Below are 27,657 nucleotides of genomic sequence, written 5' to 3'. Positions count from 1 at the left end.
TAAGATGTGAGAGTGAAAAATAATTTGGTGCACAGAGTGTGCCGGATGAGGGCTTGCAGGGGGAGCCATAAAGAATGTTCTCCACAGCCCCCGCCTGCCCCGGGAGGGAGGAGGGAGGCGGGAGGGAGGAAGGAAGGGATGCTGAGCGAGCGCGGAAACTGCGTGAGGCAGCAGTTAGGGCAAGGCAGGGCTTCGGTTTGGGAGCACAACGGCTTCACAGCTAAATCTATGGCAACTGCTACAGCTGCCAGAAGCGTTCCCACGGAAATAGTTTTGACTGGCAGAAAGTGGAATTTCAGCTTGGCAGACTTTTTGGTGCTCCTTTCTCCTCTAAAACACTCATAATTTAAAATCTATTTCTATATACCATTTCCCCACTCACTCTAAGCTGAGCATCTCGGATGCCACCTCAATACCAGAATACAGGCACTGATATTTTGTACACTGACGCCACTGGACTATGCTGTATGACACTAACAGTCACGGTCTGGGTAGCATAGATTTATTTCACTGAGACTGCAGATTTCCTTTGCAAATTCTTTGTCTTATTTAATGGAAATGAGAATGAAGATGGACACAGTTTGGAGGAACAAGACATACCTAAACCCAATGAGAATTAAAAAAAGATTAGGAAATTTGCAGTTTGTGGTTTAGACAGAATAATTATAGGTTTTTCCTCACATAAATTTTGATTTTCCAAGCCATATGTTATATCTATATGTACATATACCTAAGCTTGTATGTTACAGTATTTACAAGACACTTGTTTCATTTATCAAAATAAACAAAGAAAGCATCTAGTGTGGGACTTCTGGTGCATTCTGAACCAAATTTGCATACACATAATACAGACAAACGCATTCACACATATAAACCACTCTAGTGCAAACTTCCCATATCAGCAATTTTTACAGACATTCATAAATGAGAATTAAAATAAGAAACTCTGCTCTGGTTGTGCTCTTCGTAGGGCAGAACCCCCAGGAACTCAGAAATTGCATCTGTGATTTCCTCTATGCTCACTGCAGGTTTGGTTAGCCAAGGCAGGAAAACACACTTCAGTGACTAGCACTGTGAATTTTACTGCCAACAGTCTCTGAAAACAGAGTGCACAAGCTGCTATGTGCGCTGGGGTGGTAAAGTTCTAGAAGAATAGTACAACAGCAGCAGAAGTGAAGCAAATACATTCCTTAGCTGCCTCCTCTGGTGGGGTGGGTTTCATTCAGGTGGATGCTGAAGCAAAAATGAGGCTGTATAAACCAGGGCAAGATTTAGAGCCAGATCTTGTCCCTTGTGATAGGACAAGGGAAAATGGTTTCAAAAGAAGAAAGATTTAGACTGGATATAATGAAAAAGTTCTTTACAATCAGCGTGGTGAAGCACTAAGAGAGATTGCCCAGAGAGGTGGTGGATGCCCCAACCTTGGAGACACTCAAGGTCAGGCTGCGAGGGACTCTAAGCAACCTCATTTAACCATAAGTGTCCCTGTTCATTGCAGTGGAGTTGGACTAGATGGCCTTTCAAGGGTCCCTTCTAACTGAAACGATTCTATAATTCTATGATCACTGAGTGGAGTGAGAGTCAGCAAACTGAATGAATTAGCTCAGGTTTGGTGTAAAGGGCAAGGACTAATAGACTAGACAGCTTGGTCTTCTCTAATTTCCCAACACCAAGTGTACACAGAGAGTAGGATTTTGCATAACCCAAGCTAGTTTGCTTAGTATTAGCCTCATAGCCTTCCTCAGAACACAACTTAGGCCTGCAAATGCAGTGTTGTTACACTTCATTCATGCTCCTAGACAATGAAACTACACAAATTTCTAAGTGCAAAGCTCTGTATACTCAAGGGGGAGGAGGTGGATGCAGGACAGTTTTATCTTTCAGCATTCCTACTGGGTGCTTGTCTTCTACAAGTTCAGAAGATAGGAAAAATAAACAAAATTGAACATTCAGAACTGCAGGATAAAACTTAAATAGAAGTGCAAATTCTTCCATCACTATATGCAGGAATTATTATGTGCTTTATCAGGTTATTTTTTGCCTGCTTTTGCAACAGATGTTGGTTTAAAGAATGTCTTTCATTTTTCCTGACCTTCACAATCAGTACTGATCGATTGGAGCTTCACTTTTGTTTCCCAAAAATCAAAGTGAAATAAAACGCCTTGAGTGGAAATCAAAAGTCTTTGACATATAGCAGAAAGCTTGCTGTGCAATATTAGTACCCAAAGGCAGCTCAGAATTCTTTGTTAAGAGCAACATGCTTTCACCTTGAACATTTTAAATTTAATCTGAAGACTTAAATCATAGCAATCTTTACCATGCAGATGCAATAAAACTAAAAGATTGGAAAATATCTTTTTATATTCAGATCTGTACCTGAAAATTTCTCTGTGCTTTAGGCAGTAGTAAGCCAGCACTTCTTCAGATGGCCAGAGACCTATAAAACAAAAGACATTCACATTCTTAGAATAAATGTTTCTTTGTCTAAAGTAATTTGACATGTACCACCATTTGCAGATCTTTACCAATTGTTTCATTTTTCGAACTTGCCACAGTACCATGGAATAAAACAAATGTAATTTTTAATGGCACATTTCTGATTCTAAGCGCTCGAGCTGAAGATTTCATAGACTTCATCCTAAGAGAAAGAGAAATTTACTTCATACAGATATACTCCCACACACAAATATACAAGCATACAAATATGTATTACAGTCAAGACTTTAAAAGTTACATACACTTTAATTCTAAAAAGAAGAATTCTGATATTTAGTCATTCGCATGAACATCAAACTGCTATTATCAGTCCAGATTCCAGGTCCATCTTGCCTTGTAGCCTGTCTCTAACAGAGGAGACTAACTTCTTTGTCAGTTAACCTCTCTAGTCATATCATTTCTGCCTAGCTCCTTTTCATTTTGCATCTTTTCTTGGGGAGGGCTCTTAGCTATCGTTAGCTTCAGTCTGACCCTAAGAAACATGCTAAGGATGATCATGTGACTAATACAAGAACACAGCACAATTCTTCATCATCTCTCCTCTCCTCCTTGGCAGTCTGTTGAGGCACAACTCCTAAGTTCTGTTTCATACCCCCCAAAAGATTTTTCTGGTTGTCCTTTGGATTTATGCAAATCTTCTTTGGCTACAATGACCCATGGCAGAAAGCACCGCAGTTTTACTGCACTGTGTAAATAAACATCTCCTCTCTCTTGTTTTGCACTTTCCATTTGAGACCCTCCAGTTTCCATAGGGGAGTAGCCAGGAGCAATCCTGATTTTTTCACCTACTTCATCCTGTTTGTGACTTTGTAAGTTTCCAGCACAGAACTTGCAGCGGTCGCTTCCAACCCTGTCACATATTGAGAGGCACCCATGCAAATTTACGCCCTCAACAACAGTCACTCAAGAAACTCGCTGTTACTTTGGGCCAGTTTCCCACCTAACAGGAATAATCTAACTCAAGCACAGCAGCCCATGGACTGGGAATGCAATCCTGCAGGCCCAATGCTCTCCTGCAGGCATCTGTCTGTATTGCTGGAGGAGCCTAGGGAAAAGAGGCTCACATTCAGGCACTTGAGATAGGCTCCTGGATTTAAGGGAGGATGAATCAAAGGCATAGGCAGCCAAATTACAGTTGTATGTGTTTTCCATCTGTCGTTGCTTAGCAATGAGAAAACACGCTTCACGTCTATCCACAGGTCAAAACTGGGGTTAGCCTCCCCCCACCACACATAGCATTACAAATTACTATGACAGAAGCCTGACTTAGTATTATAAACTGTAGACACTTCAGTGGTTTCAGTAAACTTAAAAACAGACATTTGGGAGCATTCTTTAGGTGTTTCCAGGCAGGCAAATTGAATTCCATGTAGCTTCCTCTCTTTAGACTATTTTTTGTAATTGTTTCTTCTCCAAAGACTTTAAAACATCATGGCATATTTAATGGAAGCAGAAGTTTGGGAGAAAAATTGTCTTCCTTTTAAATCACTTACAGCTTGATGGTAACCCTCAAATACATAATCCTTCCTGTCCACCCAATAAATATTCTGACCTACCCTTACTCGCAGTGAAAAATGATTAAAATTTATGAATGTGTTGTCTGCGTGCAAGTCAAGTAAAAGCTTAGGCAGAATTTGGCCAAAACTTTGCATGTGACTTTTTTACGACAAAGATCTTACAGGTTACAAAACAAACAACACACAAAACCAACAAAATAAACTAGACTGACAATTTGTATGTATGATAAAAACACTAAAGAAATGTTATGCGTCCTGCTTCTTACTGGTTAGGCTGATTAGATATTAAAGAATGTGCTATTTTGTTTGGACTGCTAAGGGTTAAAATAAAATATTCACACACGATTACCCATTCTTCAGTGAAACATACACTAAGAATTGTACAGGATTTTCCATCTCTCTTTTGAGCAATTCAATGCTTTTGAGCATTGCAATATGCTAACATGACAGATTTTGCAATAAATATAATAACTGTTTAAATATTTTAGTGTACAGCATAAAGAATGTTTCAGTTTGCAATGACTGGTGTAATAAAAGTGGTATTTTTAAAAATATTTAGTGAAGACATGGCTAATTTAATAACATTTATAATGCTACATATCTCACACACACACAATATAAAATAAAAGAAATAAACTCAGTAAACTTTTAGCCTGAGTGGATTTATCAAAATACTTGTCAAATGCAGCAAAATACTTCAACATCAGAGTTTTCAGTGCACTCAGTCAAATGTTTCTCACTTTTCTATGGTTATTATTAAAAGGGCGCTTTAAATGGTGTCACTGAATCTTTTATGAGGGGTCACTGTTCTTTCCCCTGCTACCATTACAATGTTGATACTGGCTGAAACTGCAGGAATATCAGATAGCTCTGTGCTGAGAGAAGGGAAAGACAGTGCTCTTCTTAAGGCTGGTAACATACATGGCTCTTCCCCACTCCACAGGAAAGAAGGTATCACCTCAGCTGGCAGCTAAAGAAGAGGCAGTCAGAAGTTCTTTCACAAGCACAGGTCTCAAGTGTGGAAGCACGCAGCGCATCCAGCTAAGCCAAGATGCCAACAGCAAGAATACCTGTGTTAATTTTAGCAAAAGGAAAAGCTTCTCGTGCTTGAACAGGTAGGTAAGCCTCTTTGCCTTCAAAACAAGGATAAGCTTAAAGATGAACGTGGAGGAGTTTGCATGCTGCCTTCTTCCCCTTCACTCTGACCTACATTTACCAGTACAATGACCTACATTTTGAAGTATAAGATAGTTCTACTTCTGTTGAAAATGCTCAGCTGTAATTCAGAAATACAGCAATTCCTGAGTTAAAAGCTACCGCAAAGTTTTAAAAGCATAATTTGTTTCCTGCAAACACATACCGATATGCATACATGAATTAAGTTCCCTGTGAAATTTTAATATAATACATGTATTAATAACAGTATACAATAATTATTTGATATCTAAAATAAAATTGTTGCCAATTTGAATTGTGAATTTGATTATAAATACACAACATTGGATGGGTACCTATTTGCGTGTGCAATTACTTACACACAATGGTCAATCATTTACACTTGTATAGGCAAAAGAATATCAAAAGACCCCCAAATGGCATATGAATCTAAAAAGCTATAAATATACTAAAAGACCTAGACAGCAAGGCAACAGATCTTCCTGTAAAAGGAAACAGAGCAAACCAAGAGTTTCATTTAGCAAAAATAAATGTTTCACACCAATTTGCTGGCATTTTTGAAGGTATTTATCACCCTGAAAACCATGACGAGAAAACAGAGGAGGATTGCCAAAAAGCACTGGAATATGTATTGAAACAAATAAAAAGAACTAATTTGTGTTGGAATTTAGGATGACTTCAAGAAGGATTGTGATGATGCCTGCAGCAGTTCATGTCTCAGCAGGTAACCTTTCACTGTTAGGATGGATCCACTGCTCCACAAAGTGTTTACCATCCCATTTGTAAATGTGCCATAAAGCCCATGAAGTCTATACTTCCAGACAGCTCTGTGACAACACTGCAGTGGTAATGCTAGAAAGACATTAGCACTAAATAGCATTATGCCAGATGACGAAATGTTATATATACAGACACATACAAAATGCGTTTCTACAGCACTTATCACCACATTATAACATCTCACCACAGGAATGGATTTTACCTCGCAAGAATTTGATGACATAGTGAATTTCTATTGTTCAAATTCTTCAGGTTAGGAACCACAGTGGGAGACAGAGACAGATTAAGTTACTTAAATATACTGAATTAAATTCTGGGAAGGTCAACAATAATGCCTGACTCATCCAAAATCCTTGAGGTATGATTTAACAAAAAAAAAACCAAAAAAAAAATCCACACCCAAACTTTTCCCACAGAGAAAAAACACATTAAAAAATAAAAAATAAAAAAAGCACAGTAGTGCTAAGAATGCATAAACCAGGTTTCTCCAAACCTGTTCTTCAAACTAAACTTCAGATCACAGTGAATAAATAACATACAGACTCCCCTCTCAAAATACTTTGTGTAACCATCAGATGGAGCATCACTTCTCCAAAGTAACAAAAAATCTGTTATTTTCCTGTTCTATTCCAATCTACTGCCATTTTGAAATGCTGAATCCTCTGTGGGAAAATTTTGTTCTAAAAATAAACTCTCCAATAATTAAAAAAATAATTACTGTTTCTCATCTGTGGCTTTAACACAAATTTTAAAGAATGCCACCATATATTTGGATAGCAAATACTGGTATCTGATGTAAAGTTCTTAAAGTACGGCATACTAGCAGAAAACGTTCAGCAATGATGGAGTGCTGGGAATTTTAAGACACTGCCTTTTAAAAGAAGACATTTGACTTTGGAGCCATTCTCTGCACTGCTTCCTAGGTACAAAGAAGTCAGAGTAGCTGCTGATTACTTTAATTGGCATAGCACGAGATTAGTGCAACTCTGCTCTACTGTCTGCCACTGCTATAGGCAGCAAACAAAGGCACAACTGGAGGTGACAGGTGAACCATCCCTTGAAGCTCTGAGTAGAAGGTATAAAGCTGTCCTTCAAATGCCTCACTTGTACTAGGAGATTAACAAGGTTTCTTTCCAAGCCAAGCCAAATGGCAAGTTTTCTTTATCACTTTTTCCTAGCACTTCACACAGCCACATACAAAGACATCTGAACTAAAAACATTACTTTATCAATCTTTATTTTTTATTTGCACTTTTCAGTTGTGTGACACCACCACAGTAACTTGAAGTTTCCAGTAAATATTAACCCTTAAATGCAAGGGCAGTTTACATTGTAAAAATCAACCATCTTCCCCAGTTTAATATCCTCAAATACATCTTTCTCATATGTCCTAATTGTGGGCTACATGAAATCAGCATGCCTGCTTTAATAGTCACCAAATTGGGAGGAAAAAAAGCAAAAGAGGCAAAGAGATTAATAATGTCTCAAACCAAACAGCAGCAATTTTACTGAACAATGAAGGTTTACTGACTTTATGAAAGATATATCATTGGTGGAGGGCAGAAACTAGTATTGTTAGCACAGTTATCACTTTAATTTCACTGCGTGAAATCTTGTTTTCTATTAATTATGCCTTATTTTTTGGTCACAAGGGAAGGTAAGTTTGACAATTTCCTTCTGGTTAGTTTTTTGTGCATCAGCACCACTGAGCACAGCCAGAAGCACAGTACATCTGCTGGAGGTCTTAGAAAAGTGAGAGAACAAGTAAAAATCAAGGTTCTATAGCACAGCAATTTGGAGAAAAAGTCAAAACAAGGCTCTAACAAATATTATGAACTGTTGTATTAACGAAGCACAAGAATTCACTTTCAAGTGAAAGAAAAATGACAAAGTTGTGGATAGTACTATTAAGACTAAGAAAGAGTAGATGCATAGCATATGTCTGCCAAATATACCTTGCTAGTAATGCAGAGCATGACTGTCCTAATTTGGGTAACTGCTTGAGTAGAGAGCATGTAATTAACTGCATTGCTGTATTTTGTTTATGTTACACGATTAGTTCTCAAAAACACTTCCAGCTCTCAACTTTCATCAAATTCCATACATCAAATACCAAATCAGTGCAAAAAAGCTATCAAAAATGTTGCTCAGTATAGACAAGCAGGACTTATTTTCACTCACTTAGCACACAAAATCTGACACAAACGAAAGGATATCATCAATCCGTGTTACCTAAGATCCCACCTAAGGTGTATTTAATTTTAAAAAAACCCAAACACACATAACAAGGCACTATTACCATAAATGTTCGGGTTTTTAGCTGCCTTAAAATTCATGTACAGGAAAGTGAAACCCTTCCACAGAAAATGGCTTTCATAGTATTATAATGACAAGTATTCAGTCACTTTAGACAAATAAAGAAATAAAGAGAATTGATGTGAGGAAAAAATAATAAAAAACACTAAAAAAACCCCTTCTTATTGAGTCTGCAGTACAGAGAAATCCTATTTTCAAACTCGTATTCTCATGTTTACATTTATATCCATCTACAGCACAAGCAGATAAAAGAAGGGTCAGTTTCACTAAATTGGTTGCACAGAGTGTGCACATAATTATAAAACTATTCTCCAACAGAGGTCAAAATTCAGTCTGGGAGCAGATTTTCAAGAGGAACTAGAGAACATTGTGCCCTCCTGGACACTTGGCCACTTCAAGTATTAATGTAAGAGCTGACCAGATTTGAAAGTCCAATTGTCTAATCTGAGACTCTGAATACTGAAATTAATCTTGAGTGCATTTAGAAATGAACAACTTCAGTGAAAAACACATACAGTGTATACAAAAGTACTTAACAGCCTTAGCAGTAGCACCTTAGTCTTACTGTGCCTGATACTAACACATGTGAAGAGGAAAAATTTTTATAGGGAGAATGGCTAGCTTACTTTTCCACAGCAGGATTGCTATAAGTGAGTACAAGAACACTAGAAGAAATAGAAGATAAAAAGAGAAATACATCTCACCATTTTTTTCTATGCACATGCTTTTTACAGAAACTCATGCCTCTCTTTTAATCTAAAACAGAATTTATGATATTCAGATCATTGGAAAATATGTATAAGCACAGGCTGAGATCTTCAGCCCAGGCAAAATGGCCTCAGCACTGTATCTCTCACTTTCATTCTCATTATTATTCATGACTAGGAGGGAAACATGATGGTTTGCAATCTGCAAATTTCTTTTAGAGTGCAAAACTTAAGAGGCTCGGTGGAACTGATGTGGAAATACAGTAAGAAGTCAAAGCTGTATACGTATACATACCTCTTCCATAAGAAAAATTGGCAAGCTGTACAAATCTACTTGTATGATTGTCTTTACCATCCTTTTTTCAAATGAATGAATTTGATTGTGTTGTGTGTTTTTTTTACCTAGTTTTCAAATAGTTATTAAAAATTAAACAACACTGGAACAAACCTTTTGTGATTAAAGCCTTCATTCTCCTGAAAAAAAAAAAAAAAAAAAAAAGAAAACCCTGGATCTATAAATTTATGTACTATTGTAGATGTAAATTACAAAATTTTACATTCAACTATATTAAAACATCTATTCCAAAAATGATTACCAGTTGTGAAAAGCAGACAGGCTTATCACTTGCTGTCAGTTGTTCATGTCTAGTTAAGCAATAATGTGCGAAAACTGCTCTTTTGTTTTGTGTAAGAATTTTGGCAATAGAAGAAATGAACACTCGTTTAATAAAAACTCAGGCTGCTTTTTGCTTTGATGGAGGAAGCAGCTGCCTGTTTTCATTTGCTGCAGAGCAGCAAAACCCATCAATATAATAAGCAGCTTAGATGCATCCATCCACAGCATCTGTAAGGATATAGGGCTATTCGCTCAAAACCAATCCTTGGTTTAATTTTAACAAAGATGTGTCTGACATATTTGAAAATGCATTATAATAGGGTTTTGAAATACTAGCATTTTCTCTTCTCTTTTTAAATACTTTTCACTGATTTTGAAAGGCAAGTATACATAGTGGAATGATAGAAATGATAAAACAAATATTACTATAGCAAACAGCAGAACTAGCCTAAAAATGCAAAGATGGATCATTAAGAGACGCCTTCAGGTTCCCAGACTCTCCTGTGCCTTGAAAATAAAGAAAAACAGCATTTGAATATTTGCAATGAAGGTTTTTATCACCATAGCCAAAAGCAAAGAAAGATATTAGAAACAATACTCACATAAAAAAACCTGCAAAGATCATTAGACACAATTATATTTTCTGAGACACACTTTTCCTTTCCTTGTGCTTAATTAAATATATATATTAATGCTCATTTACAAAGACAGCTATCAACATGTTTTCTATTTTCACTTGAAAGAAACATAATTTTTAGTAAGTTTCATTGGTATGATTTTGTCCCAGGTGACAACTCCCAATTGCAATTAAAAAAAACCAAAACATTAAGAATAGTTACAGTTGCCTATAGTTCATGTGTAATTACAAAAACAGGAAGAGAGGGATACAAGACCATCTGAGATACAAATCACAGAACTCTATTTTCCCTCTAAAAATGTGATATGGCACATTTATATTATTAAAAATTCTTAGGACATTATTATTTTAGTGCTGTTCTGCTTTCTAAGACCTTTCTAAGCTGAGCTTTTAGATGATTTGCACATTAACTGAGAAGTCAGATAATTCTTAATCCTCCTCTTTTTCAGATCCAATAATGGATAAGGAAGCATCTTAGCATGATCAACTAGCAATCTTCCTAGCCTGAGTGGTAGTACACCTGAATTTAGGATTAGTCACTGGGCTTTCATAATATCTGATTTGGTTTGAGGAACTGTAGGAAAAGAATATTCAATGATACTTGAACTGAATCACTTAAATATGCTGCACCAAATTTTGAGTACATGCATATTTATTTGCTTCAAAACAAAAAGTTATTCTGAAAGGAAGACTTCAAAGAATTACGTCCAAATAAATAGTTGGTTATTCCAAATGTATAGAATAACTGTTTTTATGATCAGTATTTGCAGTGTCTCATAATTCATCTTACTTCAGCTGTAGGCTTGTGCCCCTGTCTAGTCAACTAGAATATACAAAATTCACTTCTGTCTGTAGATGAAGAGAGGAAATGAGGAATTTATTTATTTATTTATCTATTTTAAAGATAAGTCACAGAAGGATAGGTTATAGATTAACTCTAGTCACTAATACTGTTTACCATTCTCAAGTACTTGATACAGAACATGAAAGCTTGGACTTACAGAATTGATGTCTGAATTTTGGATTTCTCTCATATTTGTGAGGGTCTATTTTATTAATTTATTTATAACCAAATTAAATAAATGAAAATGATACATTTGTGGTCCTAGTAGCTTCTAATTCATTATGTTTCTGCTTTAACAAACTGTCATTCTACTTACTTCACCAAACCACTAGCAAAGCATCTGTCCTGTGCTGCCAGGAGTTGTTAATTGTGTGCAAGTGGAAATAATAACTGTGTGCAGACTTCAGTTTGAAGGCTTTGGTCCATCTCTAACAGAACTATTCTTGGAACTTAATTAACTGGCAACTAATATGCATCTCACATACTCTTAAATGAAATCATTAGATCATGAGATTTCATGAGCCTCGATTCCTTCCCTGTAGATGTCTTCAAGTAGTCTTATGTGCAATTTTTCTAGTATTGACAATCGTCCTGCATCAGGTGCCTCAAAACTTACAGTACTAAACCTTGGCCTTGTTATCATCTCTTACAATAAATTTGGTTGGTACAGAGCTTTTCTCTTGAGTTCCCTGCAAAAGGATGAGTCCCTTTCAGACACCTTATCTACTTGCAGACCCAGATGCAACTATGTTGCATCGGATTGTGTTAAAGCAAATGTTATTTATAAAGAGGGGAAATAGATGGAGTTTATCTGAAAGGCCAAATAAGCATAAAGATCTTTACAGATCCTTCCAAGTCAGGTTTGACACAGATTTATAGATCATTACAAGAGAACTTACAGTTCTCTTGTTTATGACTGGTTTTTGCTTGAACAACTTTCAAAATGCAATGCCGTTGATGTGACACCTTTCATTAGCACTAAATACAACGGGCCAGATCTTCAGCTGGTATTATGAAGTGTAACTTCATTGACAATTAAGCTATGGCAGTATATCCCAGCTACTGAAGCAATCCTGAATTTGAAAAATGCAATTGATAAGGTCTTTCTGAGAAACTAACTAGCCTTCATTGTATTAGTATACGCTAGTATTACTGCTTTGGATCACTTAGATTTCAGTCCAAGGGTATCTTCCTCAAGAAATCAGTGTCTCAGTGGACTATGGTAAGGGAGAATGCAAAAATGATTAGTAGAATTTAGTCTCCAAAGTAGTCTGAAATACAAACAACTACTCTTTCCTGATACTTTCACATTTCCCATGTTACTGTAATAAACTATGATCCAACTGGCCACATCCTTATTTCACAAGGCATAAATAATGTAAAGGAGCAGCACAGGTGCTCCAAGAATTCATCTGAAAAATACTGTAGAGCTGTACACATATATTCTTTTACACTCTGAGACAGAAGTGCTCTAAGGTCAAGAATAACATATTTTAACTGAGACACATAGCCTATGAACTTATTACATTTGACAAAGAATCTATCTCAGATGATCTAGTGAATTGAGTCACAAAACAAAGGAAAAATAAGCAAATCACTATACCCGATTTAATTACATAAAGGCAGGAAAAGGCTTATGAGCTAACCTCATAATAACATCTTTAGATCTTTTCTTGGTAGGTCTTCAAATGAAGTTTATCAGATTCTGAAAGTGAGTGCATGATTACTGACTTCTGGAATTGTTCAGTCACGCACCGGCATAGAAACTGGGCCCCATCTTTTGACACCATAGCTTCAGTACTGGAATTTTTCCCTCATGCTCAACTCTGTAGTGACCACAGACCCTTGGTGACACTAAGATTCTCTCTAGGGAGAAGCAAATCATAGAATCATAGGATAGCTTGGGTTGGAAGAGACCCCAAGGATCATCTAGTTCCAACCCCCCTGCCACAGGCAAAGCCACCAACCTCCAGATCTGGTACTAGATCAGGCTGCCCAAGGCCCCATCCAACCCGGTCTTCAACACCTCCACGGACGAGACATCCACAGCCTCTCTGGGCAGCCTGTTCCAGCACCTTACTACTCTCTCTGTAAAGAACTTCCCCCTGACATCCAATCTAGACCTTTCCTCCTTGAGCTTAAAACCATCCCCCCTGTCCTATCACTAAGTACCCAAGTAAAAAGTTGATTCCCCCCTTTTTATAATCCCCTTGTCTCTTTGCATCTTCTTCTACAGCCTGAACAAGCCTAGCTCCCTCAGCCTGTCTTCATAAGAGAGGTGCTCCAGCCCTCTGATCATCCTTGTGGCCCTCCTCTGGACCCTCTCCAACAGCTCCACATCTTTCCCGTATTGCGGGCCCCATTCCTGGATGCAGCACTCCAGATTGGGTCTCACAAGGGCAGAGCAAAGAGGGACAATCACCTCCCTGCCCCTGCTGGCCATCCCTCTTCTGATAAAAGCAAAGTTTTACAGTATATCACTTAAACCCCATTATTCTTTAAGGCAAATACTGATTTTTACTAACTGCAAAGATCATCACTTTCTACAGCATTTCTCTTCGCAGTGAATTCTGATAAAGCAGGTAGACAATTAAATAGCTAGACTATGTTTTTTCTTAATGACATTTGAGCTCAGACTTTCAAGTTGGAGAAATAAGTGTACAATCTTTTGAAATTCAAACTTTTTCCTTAAGGACAATGTATGCTGTAATGCTATTTTAATATAGTTCTCCATCAGTAAAGTAATAACAATATAATAATGAGGAAAACCACCTTTTTCAAAGTAGATGTGTGTCTCCACTACAGTAATCAGCAGTTAACAACAAACTGTAGAACATTCCTGTTGCTCTTTTTCCCTTTCAAGAGTTTTAGTCACAATATAAGAGTAATTTCCTGTTATTTCTGGGGAAGGGCGGGGGTGGACAAAGAAGAGATAATGAAATATATGCAATTTTCAAATATAAAACACTGTTGAAAATGTAATTCTCTGTGTGTTCTGTACTGAAAATATGTCCTATATTCCTGGATTGTCTTTGCTATCAGAAGCAGGATTGAAATCTCCACTTTAGTATTTATCTGAGGCTGTGATAGCTCAGTTGTCTGCCTCCAAATGCCAAGATAGGGGGAATCTCATCAACCAGAGACCAGCTGCATGATGGGCAGTTAATAGATATATCAAACCTTAGGATATATGCTAAGCTGAGGAGATGATTGGTCGGTTGATATACTGATTGATTAGCATAGGGAGAATGGGTTTCTTCTTGACAACCTAAGATTATGCTTCAGCTAAGCTCAAATTGCTTACACCTCTTCTATTGGGTTTAAAATTACAGTCCTGTCATCTAAAATCTCTCTTCAATGAAATTTTTACCATATATAAAAATTAAAGGGAAAAAGAAAGTAGGTGCAATGGATAAGAGTAAATGGAGTAGATATATTTCATACTACTGCTGTTGGTACCATCAGAAAAAAAAGTTGATAAGTAAATCCACTTGAAATATGTTACATATTCTGTAAACTACTAGAGAGCACTTACAATAATTTACAGGGGGAGAAGTTCAAAATACTAAAAGGAATCACTGCTGATATTATTGCTTTAAAAAAAACCACCACAGTAGTTATTAAGCTAAGTAATTATACAGCTGTGATACTACTAATATGTTTTTGTCCTCTTTATAGGCATTTTCTAGTTTTAGCAGAAATGCATTTAAATTATATTATAGATATCAGAGAAACATCAAATAATTGCAACAGAATGCATCTTCTCACAGAGAGCTTACCTTCTGAAAGCTAGAGATGCAACATACAGACTTCTGTATTTTTCCTTTAGGAGTCCAGAATTTTTGACCACAAAAGCAGATGTCATTAAATTTTATTTACTGTATATTTTAGACCGCATAATTAGCGGGGCATTGTGATTTAAAGAAAACGCCATATTAAAAAAAAAACACAAACACTTACTATACTGTGTAATTACATGTTGCCAAAACAAATGCATTTCTTACACATATCATCCCTTTAATTCCCAACATTACATGTTCTCCACAATACCAGGCTTTGTCAGCTGAGTAAGATACAAGAGCTATTAAATAAAACATTTGGAAAAAAAAAAACAAAACCAAAACACCACCCTTTTTTATTATCTTTAATTTGATACTTTGAAACACTTCTCTGCTTGGGCAAACAAGAATTTAGTGGTCGTGTAACAAAAGGAAAGTGGTTCACTGAGAACGTTGAAATCTGCACAAATAAATAAGACTGGTTTCCTTAGATTCTTTTTCTTCTCTTTCGTATCTGCTACGAGCGGTAGGGGATCAGCTGCAACTCAAATCCCCAGCTGAACAACCCAAATACAACTGAGTGAGCAGACTTAAAACAAGGCCATTTATTGGTGCCTGTTATGCAAACAAAGCATCCAAGTCTTAGAAACAGATGTCAACTGAAGCATATGCTTACTGTAAACTGGAATTTGATTCTCTTTATAAAAATAGACTTAAATGGGCCTTCAGAGACTAGGCTGCCTCTTGTTGTATACCGTTGCCTAACTTGATTCAGCCTTAAGCTTTTCAAAAGATGAATAGACTGATATCCGAGGGCAAAAAAATAAAAGTAAAAAAAAATTAAATGGGAAATAAATGATAACATGTTGGAGCAGTTCCCAGAAGCAATTTTACAGATTTTCTCTAAAAACACAAGACAGGAAGTTCAAAGCGCAGTGCAGGTCACCTATGGCATGTCGAGTTATCATTTTTATACCACTTAGGGTGAAAAAGGGACTTTATGTTCAAGTGGCAAGTTTAGTACTCTGCTTTTTCTTCTTCTGATTTTTTTCTTCTTTTTTTTTAACCTCTTCTCACATCTTGATGCCTTTTAAATGTCACTTATTTTACATGAGGCAGTTGGTGGAGACATGAGTCAACAGCAATCAGAACCATTATCCCCTGCAGCGAGCCCTGGTCCTAATGCATTATGACACCTTAGCTGGCCAGCCACCGATTTACCTTTCTGCTTCTTAGGGAATTAAGTGGCATCATGTGAAAATGGTTGTGATATGAACAGCATGGGCATAACTGGTATTAAATTTACCTCTCAGCCTAAGTGAATTTTCCTCACATGTGACTAATCAAAATGAAAGCTGTGGACATGGGCAGATCTGGCCAGCACTTCTCCACCCCTGGGATTGGGGCTATTTTGTTTTATCTCTTTGTACAAGCTGGCAGAAGTTTAAAGTGAAGGGGATAATCCAGTGCTGGTGTCTTTATGAAATAACATCCTTACATGAAGAGGCTTTTAACTGTCTGTCGCTGTCCTCTCAAAAAAAAAAGAGCGTGACAATCTCATTTTGCTGAGCACCCTCCCATGAAAGGAGAAAATAATAGCCATAACAGCTATGGCTAGTACTGACCTTACATGATCCATTATCCACTAAACACTTTAAAAGTCAGTTTTACATACACTGTGGGGGAAATTAGAAAACTATCACAATCATTTTCACTTTAGTGAATTTGTGTTCTGTTTGAAGTCAGTTACTTGATATCCTCATCCGTAACTCTCTGCATCATTCCACAAAAAGAAAAAGGAAGTCTTGCTTTAAAAATCGATCTTGTGCAAGAAGGGGAAACATACCATACTTTTCCTATTCTGATTAATAAAGATACTGAAAGCACTGAAACTCAATTTAGCATGAACTTTCTTCAGAGTAAATGCGAAATAATACAAAAATCATTATATAATTTAGAAGTGTTCAACATCAGTACGAATATATTTTTATCAATCATTGCAGCTGAGATAAGTAGGCGCCAAAGAAAGTGCAGGCAGAGCAATTATCATCCTGTGCAGTCAGATATGTATTCACAGACTGGAGTGACTTGCATTTTACTACAAATCAACTGTGAGCATTACCAACAATAACAGCAGAGCTAGATTTTCCCAGTGTACTGTAGTCATTTTCTAACAACTTCATTGTACAGGACAAAAATGCCTGGAGCATGAAGTCCTCTCCTACTTGCAAGACTGCTCAACCTTCTGCAGCCATGAGAATTAATTTCTAACACATGAACTTACTGTTTGCTGTAAGTTAAAGTCAGTAGTCACCTGAAGCTAAAATCAGAAAAAATGTATTCTAATTTTCATCCAATAAATGCTGATTAGAAGCTATATAACTCAGTGGCTCAAATGTTAAGATTAACCCAGTAAGATAGTTGATGATTGCTACAAACACAGGAAAAACTATTAACCATGCATGGAACTTGGCTGGGTAACCCTTATTTTATCAATGAGGCTGCATAATCTAGGTCAAGTTAATGTATGGATTGAAATTTAGGGAGCATATCAATTAAGATAAACAGGAAAATTACCTCTTCCCATAAGGATTTGCCTCAAGTGGAAGAGTTGGTTCAGAAAATTACAATTCATTTGGTAAGGAAGACTGATCTACTATAAAGTTAAATCTGGAGTTCATAAGATGACATATTTTCCCCAAAAGTTACTGTAAAAAGAAATCAGAAAAAGATAATCTTTCTTTTCCTTTTATTTTTTTCCTTTCATTTTTTTTTTCCTTAAAAACAACAATTCACAGCAAACATGGTTGCCATAGGTATGAGACATCTTCAATTGTTTTGTTGTTGTTATTGCTGGTTGTTTTTTTTTGTTTTTTGTTTTCTTTCTTAGTTTGAGACTCAATTGGACCTTGAAGCCTTAACACTGACAGAAGAGCAGAAGGCACCTCATTTTCCATGATATTATACGCTGGAGTCACAGTAAAAATATCTGGACCAAGTAGATGTTCATAAATATTCTCTCAATGTTATCGTGTTTAATTCCATAAGCAACAAGGATTATTATTTCTGAGTTTAACAAGAAACATGATTGTGATAAAAATGCAAGCAAAAGTGATAATCTTCATTACCTAGCGGGTTCTGTCATCTCTTATTTAGTCATGCCCACTTCAGCTTTCTCAAAAATGATTACAACTAATTAAAAATTCATTAATTGTATCTATTTGCTTTTACTGCTTTTATGGCATGACAAAGAAACTAAGAAAAGTATGAATACAACATGAAACCTGATCTGTGTGATGGAGTTATGGAAATACTCCAGTGATATCCTCTAGCGGAAATTCTGTACCTAATACATGCTACTTCCTTGTTTTCCAAATGTGAAATAATACAGAAAACAAAACAAAGGTGGCAGACTTGGTAGAGTCAAGCTTCCACTGACTTGAGTAATTGACTCAAGTAATGACTTTATTAATGTTAACTTTAATGTTAACTTGAGTTAACAGTGAAAATATCGTACTGGGATAATGGTTTTTCAAATGCTTATCTTCAATGCTTTCCATTTGCTACCTAGTAGAAGCACATCTGGGAAGCTGGGTTTTTAAATATCAACAAAACCAGCAACGTGTGCATGTATTTGTTTCCATCACAGAGTCATGGTAGGAAGTAATGGTTTACAGAATTAATACCATTAAGCTTTTTTTCACAGCAACTATATACCTCCATAGTAAATTCCAAAGAAACCAGGGCAATTTGTCCTGATATACCTTCTTGGGGGCAATCACTGCTTTGACAGCGCTGCCAGCACAGAAATCCCCATGCCCTGCCTGACACGACCAACGTAAGCGCTGCTCACATTCTGTCTTCTCCAACTTCTCTTTCCACAAGAGTGGCTTGGAAAGTGTTACACCGCCCTGACTGCTGCAACACTGGGCATGTTCACTGCATCTCACAATCACAGCACATGAGTGAACATAGCATGTCTATTAACAGATTTGCCTTCTGACTTTAGTTTGACTGACTACAGAATCACCCTTTACATCACCTTTTTTTTAATAACATTCTGGAATTTATATTCTGGGGATCTAATGCTGGATTGTATCATAGTGTTCATATTATTTAATAATGATTCCAAAGCTCAATTTGGTTTTTGCTTTTCATTTCTTTTTTTTTTTCCCCTCTATTTTAAATATACACTGTGACATAAAATATTATTTATAGTGAATTAACACACACTATAGGAACTCTAAAATATCACATCCTGCGGAGAGGCAATACATTCTGATAGCCTCTAAGTAATGTTGAGATATTTATATTCAAAACAAATACTAATGCAACTATTTAATCTCACTAAAGAAGCAATATCATATTTCAATATCACATCATTATTTCAGCTGTAAACTGCTGTAGCAAACTGTTCCAATAAAAAGCTAGTACTGGTCATAAATTTGGGAACATATGTGCCAGAGAAGACATTGACATTGCTGTCATATTGCTTATTAGGGCAACAAAACATTTCTTCCTTCTGGGAAAGAAAAATCAAATACGAAAACATATGAAAGGCAAAAAATAGACATGTATGTATCCTCTGCTAAAATCTCCAAACAGGAAATAAGAACAAATACACACATGTAGCTTAAGGGCACCATCTTAATTATGCCCTGGGTATTGTTGTACACCTTACTTTTGCTAGGTACAATAAAAAGAAGAAATATTAGAGCACCCAAGCAGATGGTCTTTGGAACTAGATTACATACTTCAGAAATAAGAGAGAAGTGATGCATTCAACCCTTCTGTTTGGACAGAAGAGACTGTCTGACCTATTAGCTAGGAAATTGGAGCATATCATGAAGTGCTATCATGCTGTTCTTTTAAAAAGCAAACAACCTCACTTTTTATGATACACACAGAGTCATTCCAGGAGAATTGTTGGTAATGTCTGCTATATTAGACAGGTGGTCGTATCGTGAAACCATATATACAAGTTACCACAATTAAAACTCATGTTCACTATGTTAATCTACATGAACTGAAAAACAAACAAACAAACAAACAAAAAAAAACAACCAAAAAACCCTAAAGAAAATGCTTTCCTTGGTATCTAACCATTCATATATGCATACACACACATTCAAAACTCACTTAAACAAACTTGAAGATGTTTTTCCATGATCAAACATTGATTTTAAATGTATAACAGTGCAGTTTGAAAATTCAGAATTTAATCTTACTTCCATTTAACTTTTGCATAACTCCACTGACTTCCACAGAGCCAATAATCAAGCAGAGAACAGAAAACTTACATATAAGAATAGAATGTATCTCGTCTAGTCACAAAGAAATTAAATACCGAGTCCCCCACTAGAGAGATGACTAGTGCTCTACTAAGGCCAGGTTTTATTGCAGCTTTTCCAAAATATCTGGGTTCTCTTCAGTGTATGTTTCAGAACAGCTAACAATTGCAATCAGTGTTCTTGGGAATGTTCAATAAGAATATATAATTCCATGAAATTGTGTTTCAAGAAATCTGTATGGTAAACATTTTTCCATCAGTGCTTCCTTGATATGGGAAGAAATACAAAAAGAATTATATTTCTATATCTTGCTTATTTTGGATATGCATTAGAAATAATATTTAGGAATATGTTAAAATCACTTGATAATTATATATACACGTACTCAGACAAGCAATAAATCAGTTGACATTACTGTAAAACAGTAAAAAAAAAAAAGTTTCTTGCAACTAGGTCTCTTCAAGATTAGTTGTCTCTCTATATATATTCTCATGGAGAGCTGCTCAGGGCTAGAGACTTGTTTCCTCCTTGCACAACTAGTGACAGAATGCACAACTCCCACCTAACCTCCTGCTCAGTTGAAGAAGATGTAAGATAGCACATTTCCTATCCACCAGGCTGCTCTCAGCCGCAAAACTGCAACGAAACTGAGCAGAACAGGAACAATTTCAAAACATGTCTGGAGAGTTGCTGGTAAGCATCTACCATCTCTTCTTCAAATGGCAGCCTAGGTGTGCATCGCTCATTGAGCCAGCCCCAGGCAGAACTGCAAACACAATGACAGATGCCAGCGGACAGGTCTGAAAACCTTCCAAATGAGCAATTCGAGATCTGCTGCACTAAACACAGCACAGCTCCTGGTTAATTTCCTGGATGGTTTAACACTTGAAGAAGGTACGAATGGAGTACCATATCCCTCAAAGTGCACGTGTCTGCTGTATAGATGTTCTTAATCAAAGTCAGATACAGACTGCGCTCAGCTTCAGCACATGCTTAGCACCAGATTTCTGCTTTGTCTTTTGGTCCTATCCATAAAAACAGATCCTTTGCAAGTAATGAGGAAAATAGTTTGGTGAAAACCCATTGTGTGTCTGACCGACCACTAATATCCTCTGAATAAAAGATAGAGGGAGAACTAAGGAAAAGGGGTTAGAGCAGAAAGGAGAAGGTGTAGATGAGGGTTCTTGTGGGTAATGCCTTGAGTACCAGCAGATCATTCATAATGGTGATCCTGACTGAGACAAAATGCAGGAAAGAAGAGAAAGGAAGAAGATGACAGAAAGAAGGAGAATTTATTGCTATTCTTGATCACATCTTCAAACTTCATGGATTAGGAGTGCTGGTGGGTTGGCATCTATATAAACACTAGTATTTCTCTCGATCATAACCAATGACCTTCTGCTGAAGTCTGTGCAATCTCTGTGTCAGAGCGTAGGGCTATTCCTACAGCTTGTCCCACCGTGCCAAGCAGTGCAGTGTTTTGCATAGTTCTCAAGCCATTCAGAGAGCTGAGTTTAAGAGTTCCTCTTTTAAATTCAAAATCATCAGCTTCAGAGAAATCTTTAGTTGGCCATTTCTTAAGCACTCTGCACAACACAGACATCTCTTAACACCTGGCATATCTATACACTGGAAAGTTCTGCCTGCTGTGCAGAGAAGGCCAGCTTTCTACAAGCTGAGCCTCTGGATGTTTATCAGCTTCTCCAAGTTCAATTCTTCATTCACAGTTAACAAAGCTCAAGACAAATTAAATGGAAAACAGTAATTGAATATCCTGTTTTCATGCAAAAGCATAAAAATAAGAGTCCTGGAAATATTTTTTAAGTTTTAAGCAAAATACTAATCTGTGTGAAATAAAATTTGGATTTTTTGCACAGAAACATAAGCATAGGAACATAAACAATTAAAATAGCTGCCTATCATAAAAGATCTGATTTGCTACTTGAGTATGAATACAGCTATTACAAAAAAATATTTTACTAAAGCAAGCTAAAACTATCATTTCAAGACTTAGGGATTTGAGAAGCAGCATTTTAAAGAGAAACAGTAGTACTACATTTAAGGTTTATATTACTTCAACTGTTCTGCCTAAGAATTTACAAAGAATGGATTGTAATTAAGACAATACTGCTGCATTGCTTGCAATTTGTATTTTACTTCATGATGAGTGATGTCCTCATGTATCTACAGATTTTTATATGAGAATGTGTCTAATTTTTATATATAGTCTCCATTAACTAAAACTGAATCCATTGTTGACACAAAAATAGAAAGAAATAGTTATGCGTAAGCAATTTTGTAATCTGTTTTTTCCTTTCCATTTACAAAGCGAATTATTCAAATATTTTTGTAGGTTCTGGCTCACCTGTCTTACCTAGTTTGAAGACATTCTACAGATAACTTCAGAGTGCCATCAGCCAGACTCTGAAACGTCCACTCACTTCTAAAAATGTGCTTGAGCAAAACTGAATTTCTACTAAGTTACTATGCATATAATGTCTTAATGCTCCTCTTTACGTAAATCTGATTTTTTCCAAAATTCAAAAGAAATCAGACCCAAAATGTTTATCACACTAAAACAACTAAGTATCGTTAATCAGGTTGAGCACAATGGTTATTTTCTATTCATCATTCACACAGGAGGTGGTGCACAACAATAAATACACTTCTAAGTTATTGATGCATCCATTTTGCTATACTTAAACAGACAATGCCTGTATAGACCACAGTGATCATAGCAACAGATTACATTGCGGTTTTGATAGAATGCATATCAACCTTGGTTACTAGGTATAAAATAAAAATTACAAATGTGACTCAATCTACTGCAATCATTCAGAAAGTGTGACACTTGCAGATTTTTCATAGTGTATTTCCTTAGTATTACTAGTATTATATTTTCCTATCATTAATAATGTGTGAATTTTGCAAAAGAATTCTGCAAGTTGGCATAGTAAGAATATTCTGGACAGATCATAATATGCAGAATTTACATAATACAATTTAACGCATGATGTTGGGGAAATTCTTACGATGTGAAAGTATCCGCTTGTAAGTCGTATGGGTGAAGAAGCGTAAAACAAACCTAAGAGGTTCTGGCATCCAAGAGGTGCTCTTCACAACGTACATTAATTGAGGATTACGGATTTCTGCAGTTTGTATTAGCAGCATTTAAAAATGTACTTCATGTAGTGACAGTCTCAAAATACAGTATCCCAAGTGTGATTTTTTGCAGAACAGTCCCCTCTTGAGGAGAATATTCTCAAACTCAAAGTTCTGGGTTACTCAATCTGGAAATATTTTCACAGGTCTTATCACTTGGCAACCCATTTAAGGCAACTGAATATTACTATGGGGAAGCAATGAAATGATGTCTTAAAAATAAGCAAACTTGGTTGCTGGAAGAATCATAAACAAGTGATGACTGGACTAGATGGAAGTCTTTTTCAGCTTTAATGATTCCATGATTTTGTGTGTGATTCATTGCAGAGACATTAAGTCTTACAAAAAGTAATAAAAAATCATAATATTGTGGAATCTTACACACAAATGGGATTACATTAGATTATAAGCAATATACTACTAAGAATATAATATTAATTACTGACAGAGCAATGGACACGGCCTTCCCCAAACTAGTGGGACTACACTTTGAACAGTTTTGCTAATATGTCACTAAAATGTCACTGGCCTAGTAACGGACCTTGATTATATACTTTCATTTTTTCCTATTACTTATATCTTTGAGTACAAAATGATGAGTAGTAAATATATATATATAAACTTTAGAGACATATAATGACAATGCAACATAGTCTAAACTATATTGGCTTAATTTCTTTCTCTGGCATTGAGTCATGTATTTTCTAAATAGAAAGGTGAAGTATTTACGTCATTTCAGTGAATAATACAAATGCGTACGAGTCATTGTTCCATAATGTCTTCAGAGACACATATATAAGAGGAAATAGAGTTATTAACTACTGTCTATATTTACTTATATCTATCTATAACTTACCTAGCTATATCTATCTATCTACCTATAACTTTTCCTCATGCTAGCATGGGGAAAAGTTAAATCCCTATTGTTATTCTACAGCCACCTATTCTGAATCTCGTATCTCTGAGCAAACTAGATGAGTCACCAACCCGTTCTTTTGAGCCGTGCAACACAAAGAAAAAAGAAAGCATATAGCCAAATTCTGTGATTCCTAATTAGCAGTTCACAACAATTCTAGATGCATCAGAAAACCATCAATTTATTGTTGTTTCAGCAAGTGTAAAGCCCAAGCCTTAGATATATTTGCTCTGAATTCAAAATGGGACAGCAAATATGACCTGGGAATGTGAGGAAACCTATTTTAATTCCTGAATCTGCTACATTTCCCACATTACCACCAGCAATTATTTTAATGCATTTCAAGGTGTAAATCTACATTCAGTTCCCAAAACAGTTGTGTGCTTGCTAAAAAAAAATAATTCAGTTAATTGCTTTGTGATTGATTCTGCTTCACCTCCTCTTTCTGTTTCTTAGCTTCTTATAGAAGTATTTTTTATCATATGTCCAAGTACTGGAAAATAATTTTACACCCTAAGTTCAGATACAGAATTTAGACAGTAATTTTAGGACATTCTTTTAGCCTCGAATTCCTAGACAACCCTAGATAAAGGTGCTCATCAGAGAAGGGATCTAAGACAGGTTTTCTGAAGTATTCCCCAGCAATGTTTACCCTTCAGCTGACTACAGTGGAAGCCCAAAGCTCATTGTATCTCTGATCTAAGTATCTAATTTATTTATTTATTTATTACAGTGGCAGGTTCTAATGCATTTGTTTACTCTTGCTTTCTAGTTCCACTCTGCTGACTGGTAGGCACATTTTACAAACGTTTTATGAATGTTTTTAAAGAATGTTTTATGAACACCATTTTGCTCTTAAAAATAAACTATATGGCATTAGTTTTGTAACTGCCATTTAAAAATGTATATTCCCTGCTTATGCGAACAAATTGCATGAAAAAGGGTGAAATAGAAGAAAACAAGGTCAAAACATGGTCTATTGGCACTGTTGCCTCCAGCAAGAACCAGTTTGACGTCAACAGATCAAACAGCAGCACACATTCAATTTCAAGATATCAGAAATCAGTAATTATGCACACAAAAAATGAAATATTCTATTCTGCGTTAATTTTTCCCATTAGAAGCATTACTATTAACCACTGGCTAAATTATTTCTAAGTGATACCACTCTTAAAATTTGTCAGGTATAAACTCTTGAAAAAAGCTGAAAAAGAAAAAGCTACTGTCAGTAACTAAAATGGGGAGGGAGGTTCACTTTAAGTCCTAAAACACCCCTAAATATCACAGCAGTAAGTGGAATACCCTTAAAAAGAGATATTACTGACTCAATATACAATCAGATATACTTAATAACTATCAATAAATCTAATTTGCTTTACTGTATATTTAATAAAAAACCCTCCCTTGTTATTAAGTTTATATTAATTACTATTATTATTATTAATCATTATTATCATTATTAAGTTTACATTAAGTGTATATTAATTATATAAAGTGAAAAGTATCTTTAATTAAAGGTAGAAACAGTACAATACTTTTACGGTCACTGAAAACAAAACAAACCCAATTAACTGTCAGGATTAAACATATCACTGAGCTCCATTGCATTTTTCGTCTTCCACAAGGTTTTAATTTCACTCACCTTGCAATTCTGTAAAATTCTTTTTTAAAAGTATTTGCAATTAGATCACATAGAACTATTTTAAGAGATGGTTTAAAATTTTAATCCTGCATCTCTGAGATGGCCACTATTAAGCCGGCTACAGTTTTTTTCCTGTTTCATAGGCTTCAGGGGCAATTTTTCTTCTGAAGAGCAGTTCCACTCATACTGGAAATAATGCAAAGCATTAGTCATTACATAGAAGTACGTCTTGGTTTAGGGCAACTGTGGCTTCAATCCCATTGAGAGCAATAGGAGGCAGTGGCAACTTTGGAAGAAGGAAGTTGTCTACAGCATACACTCCATAGAAGAACATTATTCATCAATTCTTGTTGAAGGAGAAAAATCTCTTCTGTAGAATAACAGCAACAGAAAATCTTCAAGCATTTAAAATTCTTTTATACACAAGATATTATTATAAATTGTAGAGAATGGTCATTATTTTCTTAATAGGATCTGAAGTAAATACTTGATAAAAAATAAAACCCACAAAGTTTTTTAATGCAGTAGAAATCCTGATGGACACATCTTTACACTTACGGTAAGTGGAAGTGGCCAAACTGTCTACATCAAACTGTGTGTGGAAGTTCTGGATTGGTCTGATTTCTAAAACAAATAGTGACTATGGAATCCTGCAAAACTGCAGGTTAACAATGTTTTGCTTAAAATTGTGCTAGCATTTGCTTTAAAATCTACTTAATATAACTGCAATCAATAACCTCAGAGGGGTTAATACAATTTGTTTGGAATATTTTACATTAGATTGAATTATCACGAGTATTTTCTCCTTCTCCACTATTATTTTAAGATCTCTCATCCTGCATCTGCAGACTAACTGTCCAAAAAAGGGTAGAATAAATCCTTTATCTCTTGCAAATTACTGAAGAAACAGAAGATTTGCATTGATTGAACTGACAACCTGAGCTGGAGGAGTTCCACCTAAATGGATGAACAGACTTCAATCTTTTTAAAAAGAACATACATGTGATTTCTCAATGTTGCTGCTTATGAACAATTTCTTAAAATACTCCTGATTCAGAATATGAAAACTCCATCAAGTTCATGAACAAGTTTTACTTCAAAATCAGTGAAATTTCAGATTTACAATCATTTTAATGGAACGTAATAAATCTATTTAACCCTGAGCAAAAGTTGTCACTAGGAAACAGCATGAAGGCACTTACCAAGTGTTGTCATTTCTCTTTATCACACACAGTAGGTTATTATTTCCAATAGCTCCCATAACAAAATATCACCAGCAGCACTGCATACACATTTCACTCTTAAAACGAATTACCTTCAATAGTTTCTCTACTAATATGCTACTGTGGGATACTGACTGTATGTTTCACTACCTCCTTTGTTCTGTGCAAGAAACTTCTTGCTTATCTGATATAACAGGATTTTATACTTTATGCTTGTAGCTTTCTCTTAGTTGGTAGAACCATTATGCATACATAGAACGGAGAACAAATAGTATCTGAATAGCAGCTGTGCACTGCAAAGTCTTTAAAGCGATGCAGACTTTTGCTTACACAGAATTTTAATAATGTAAAAATTAACCTTTACCTCAAAAACTAAGCTCTGTTTTTGGAGAAAAACAAACAAACAAACAAACAACAAACGTGCAGTTTAAAAGAAAATTTTTCTTAAAAAAAAAAAATCTGCAAACCTGAGGTAGAAAACAAGCCCATCAGAAATTCCATTTTAAGAGAGAAGGTTTTAAAGATTGGAAAAAGTTTTTGACTTACCAATATTTC

The 27,657-nt window shown here is 35.9% G+C and overlaps 1 protein-coding gene across 2 annotated transcripts in view; it reads right to left on the bottom strand.

Moving 5' to 3' along the window:
• Positions 1-27,657, bottom strand: part of CAMKMT (calmodulin-lysine N-methyltransferase) — a 194,692-nt gene that overhangs the window by 41,010 nt on the left and 126,025 nt on the right. For both annotated transcript variants that reach the window (XM_010706776.4, XM_031552384.2), the window contains exon 4: positions 2,377-2,437. In XM_010706776.4, the coding sequence (XP_010705078.2) occupies positions 2,377-2,437 (61 nt within the window). The remainder of the gene's footprint in view (positions 1-2,376; positions 2,438-27,657) is intronic.

Source organism: Meleagris gallopavo, chromosome 2, assembly GCF_905368555.1.
Source record: "Meleagris gallopavo chromosome 2, MGAL_WU_HG_1.1, whole genome shotgun sequence".
NCBI lineage: Eukaryota > Metazoa > Chordata > Aves > Galliformes > Phasianidae > Meleagris > Meleagris gallopavo.
Note: the sequence above shows the minus strand (reverse complement) of the source record. Positions and strands in the feature narration are given on the sequence as shown.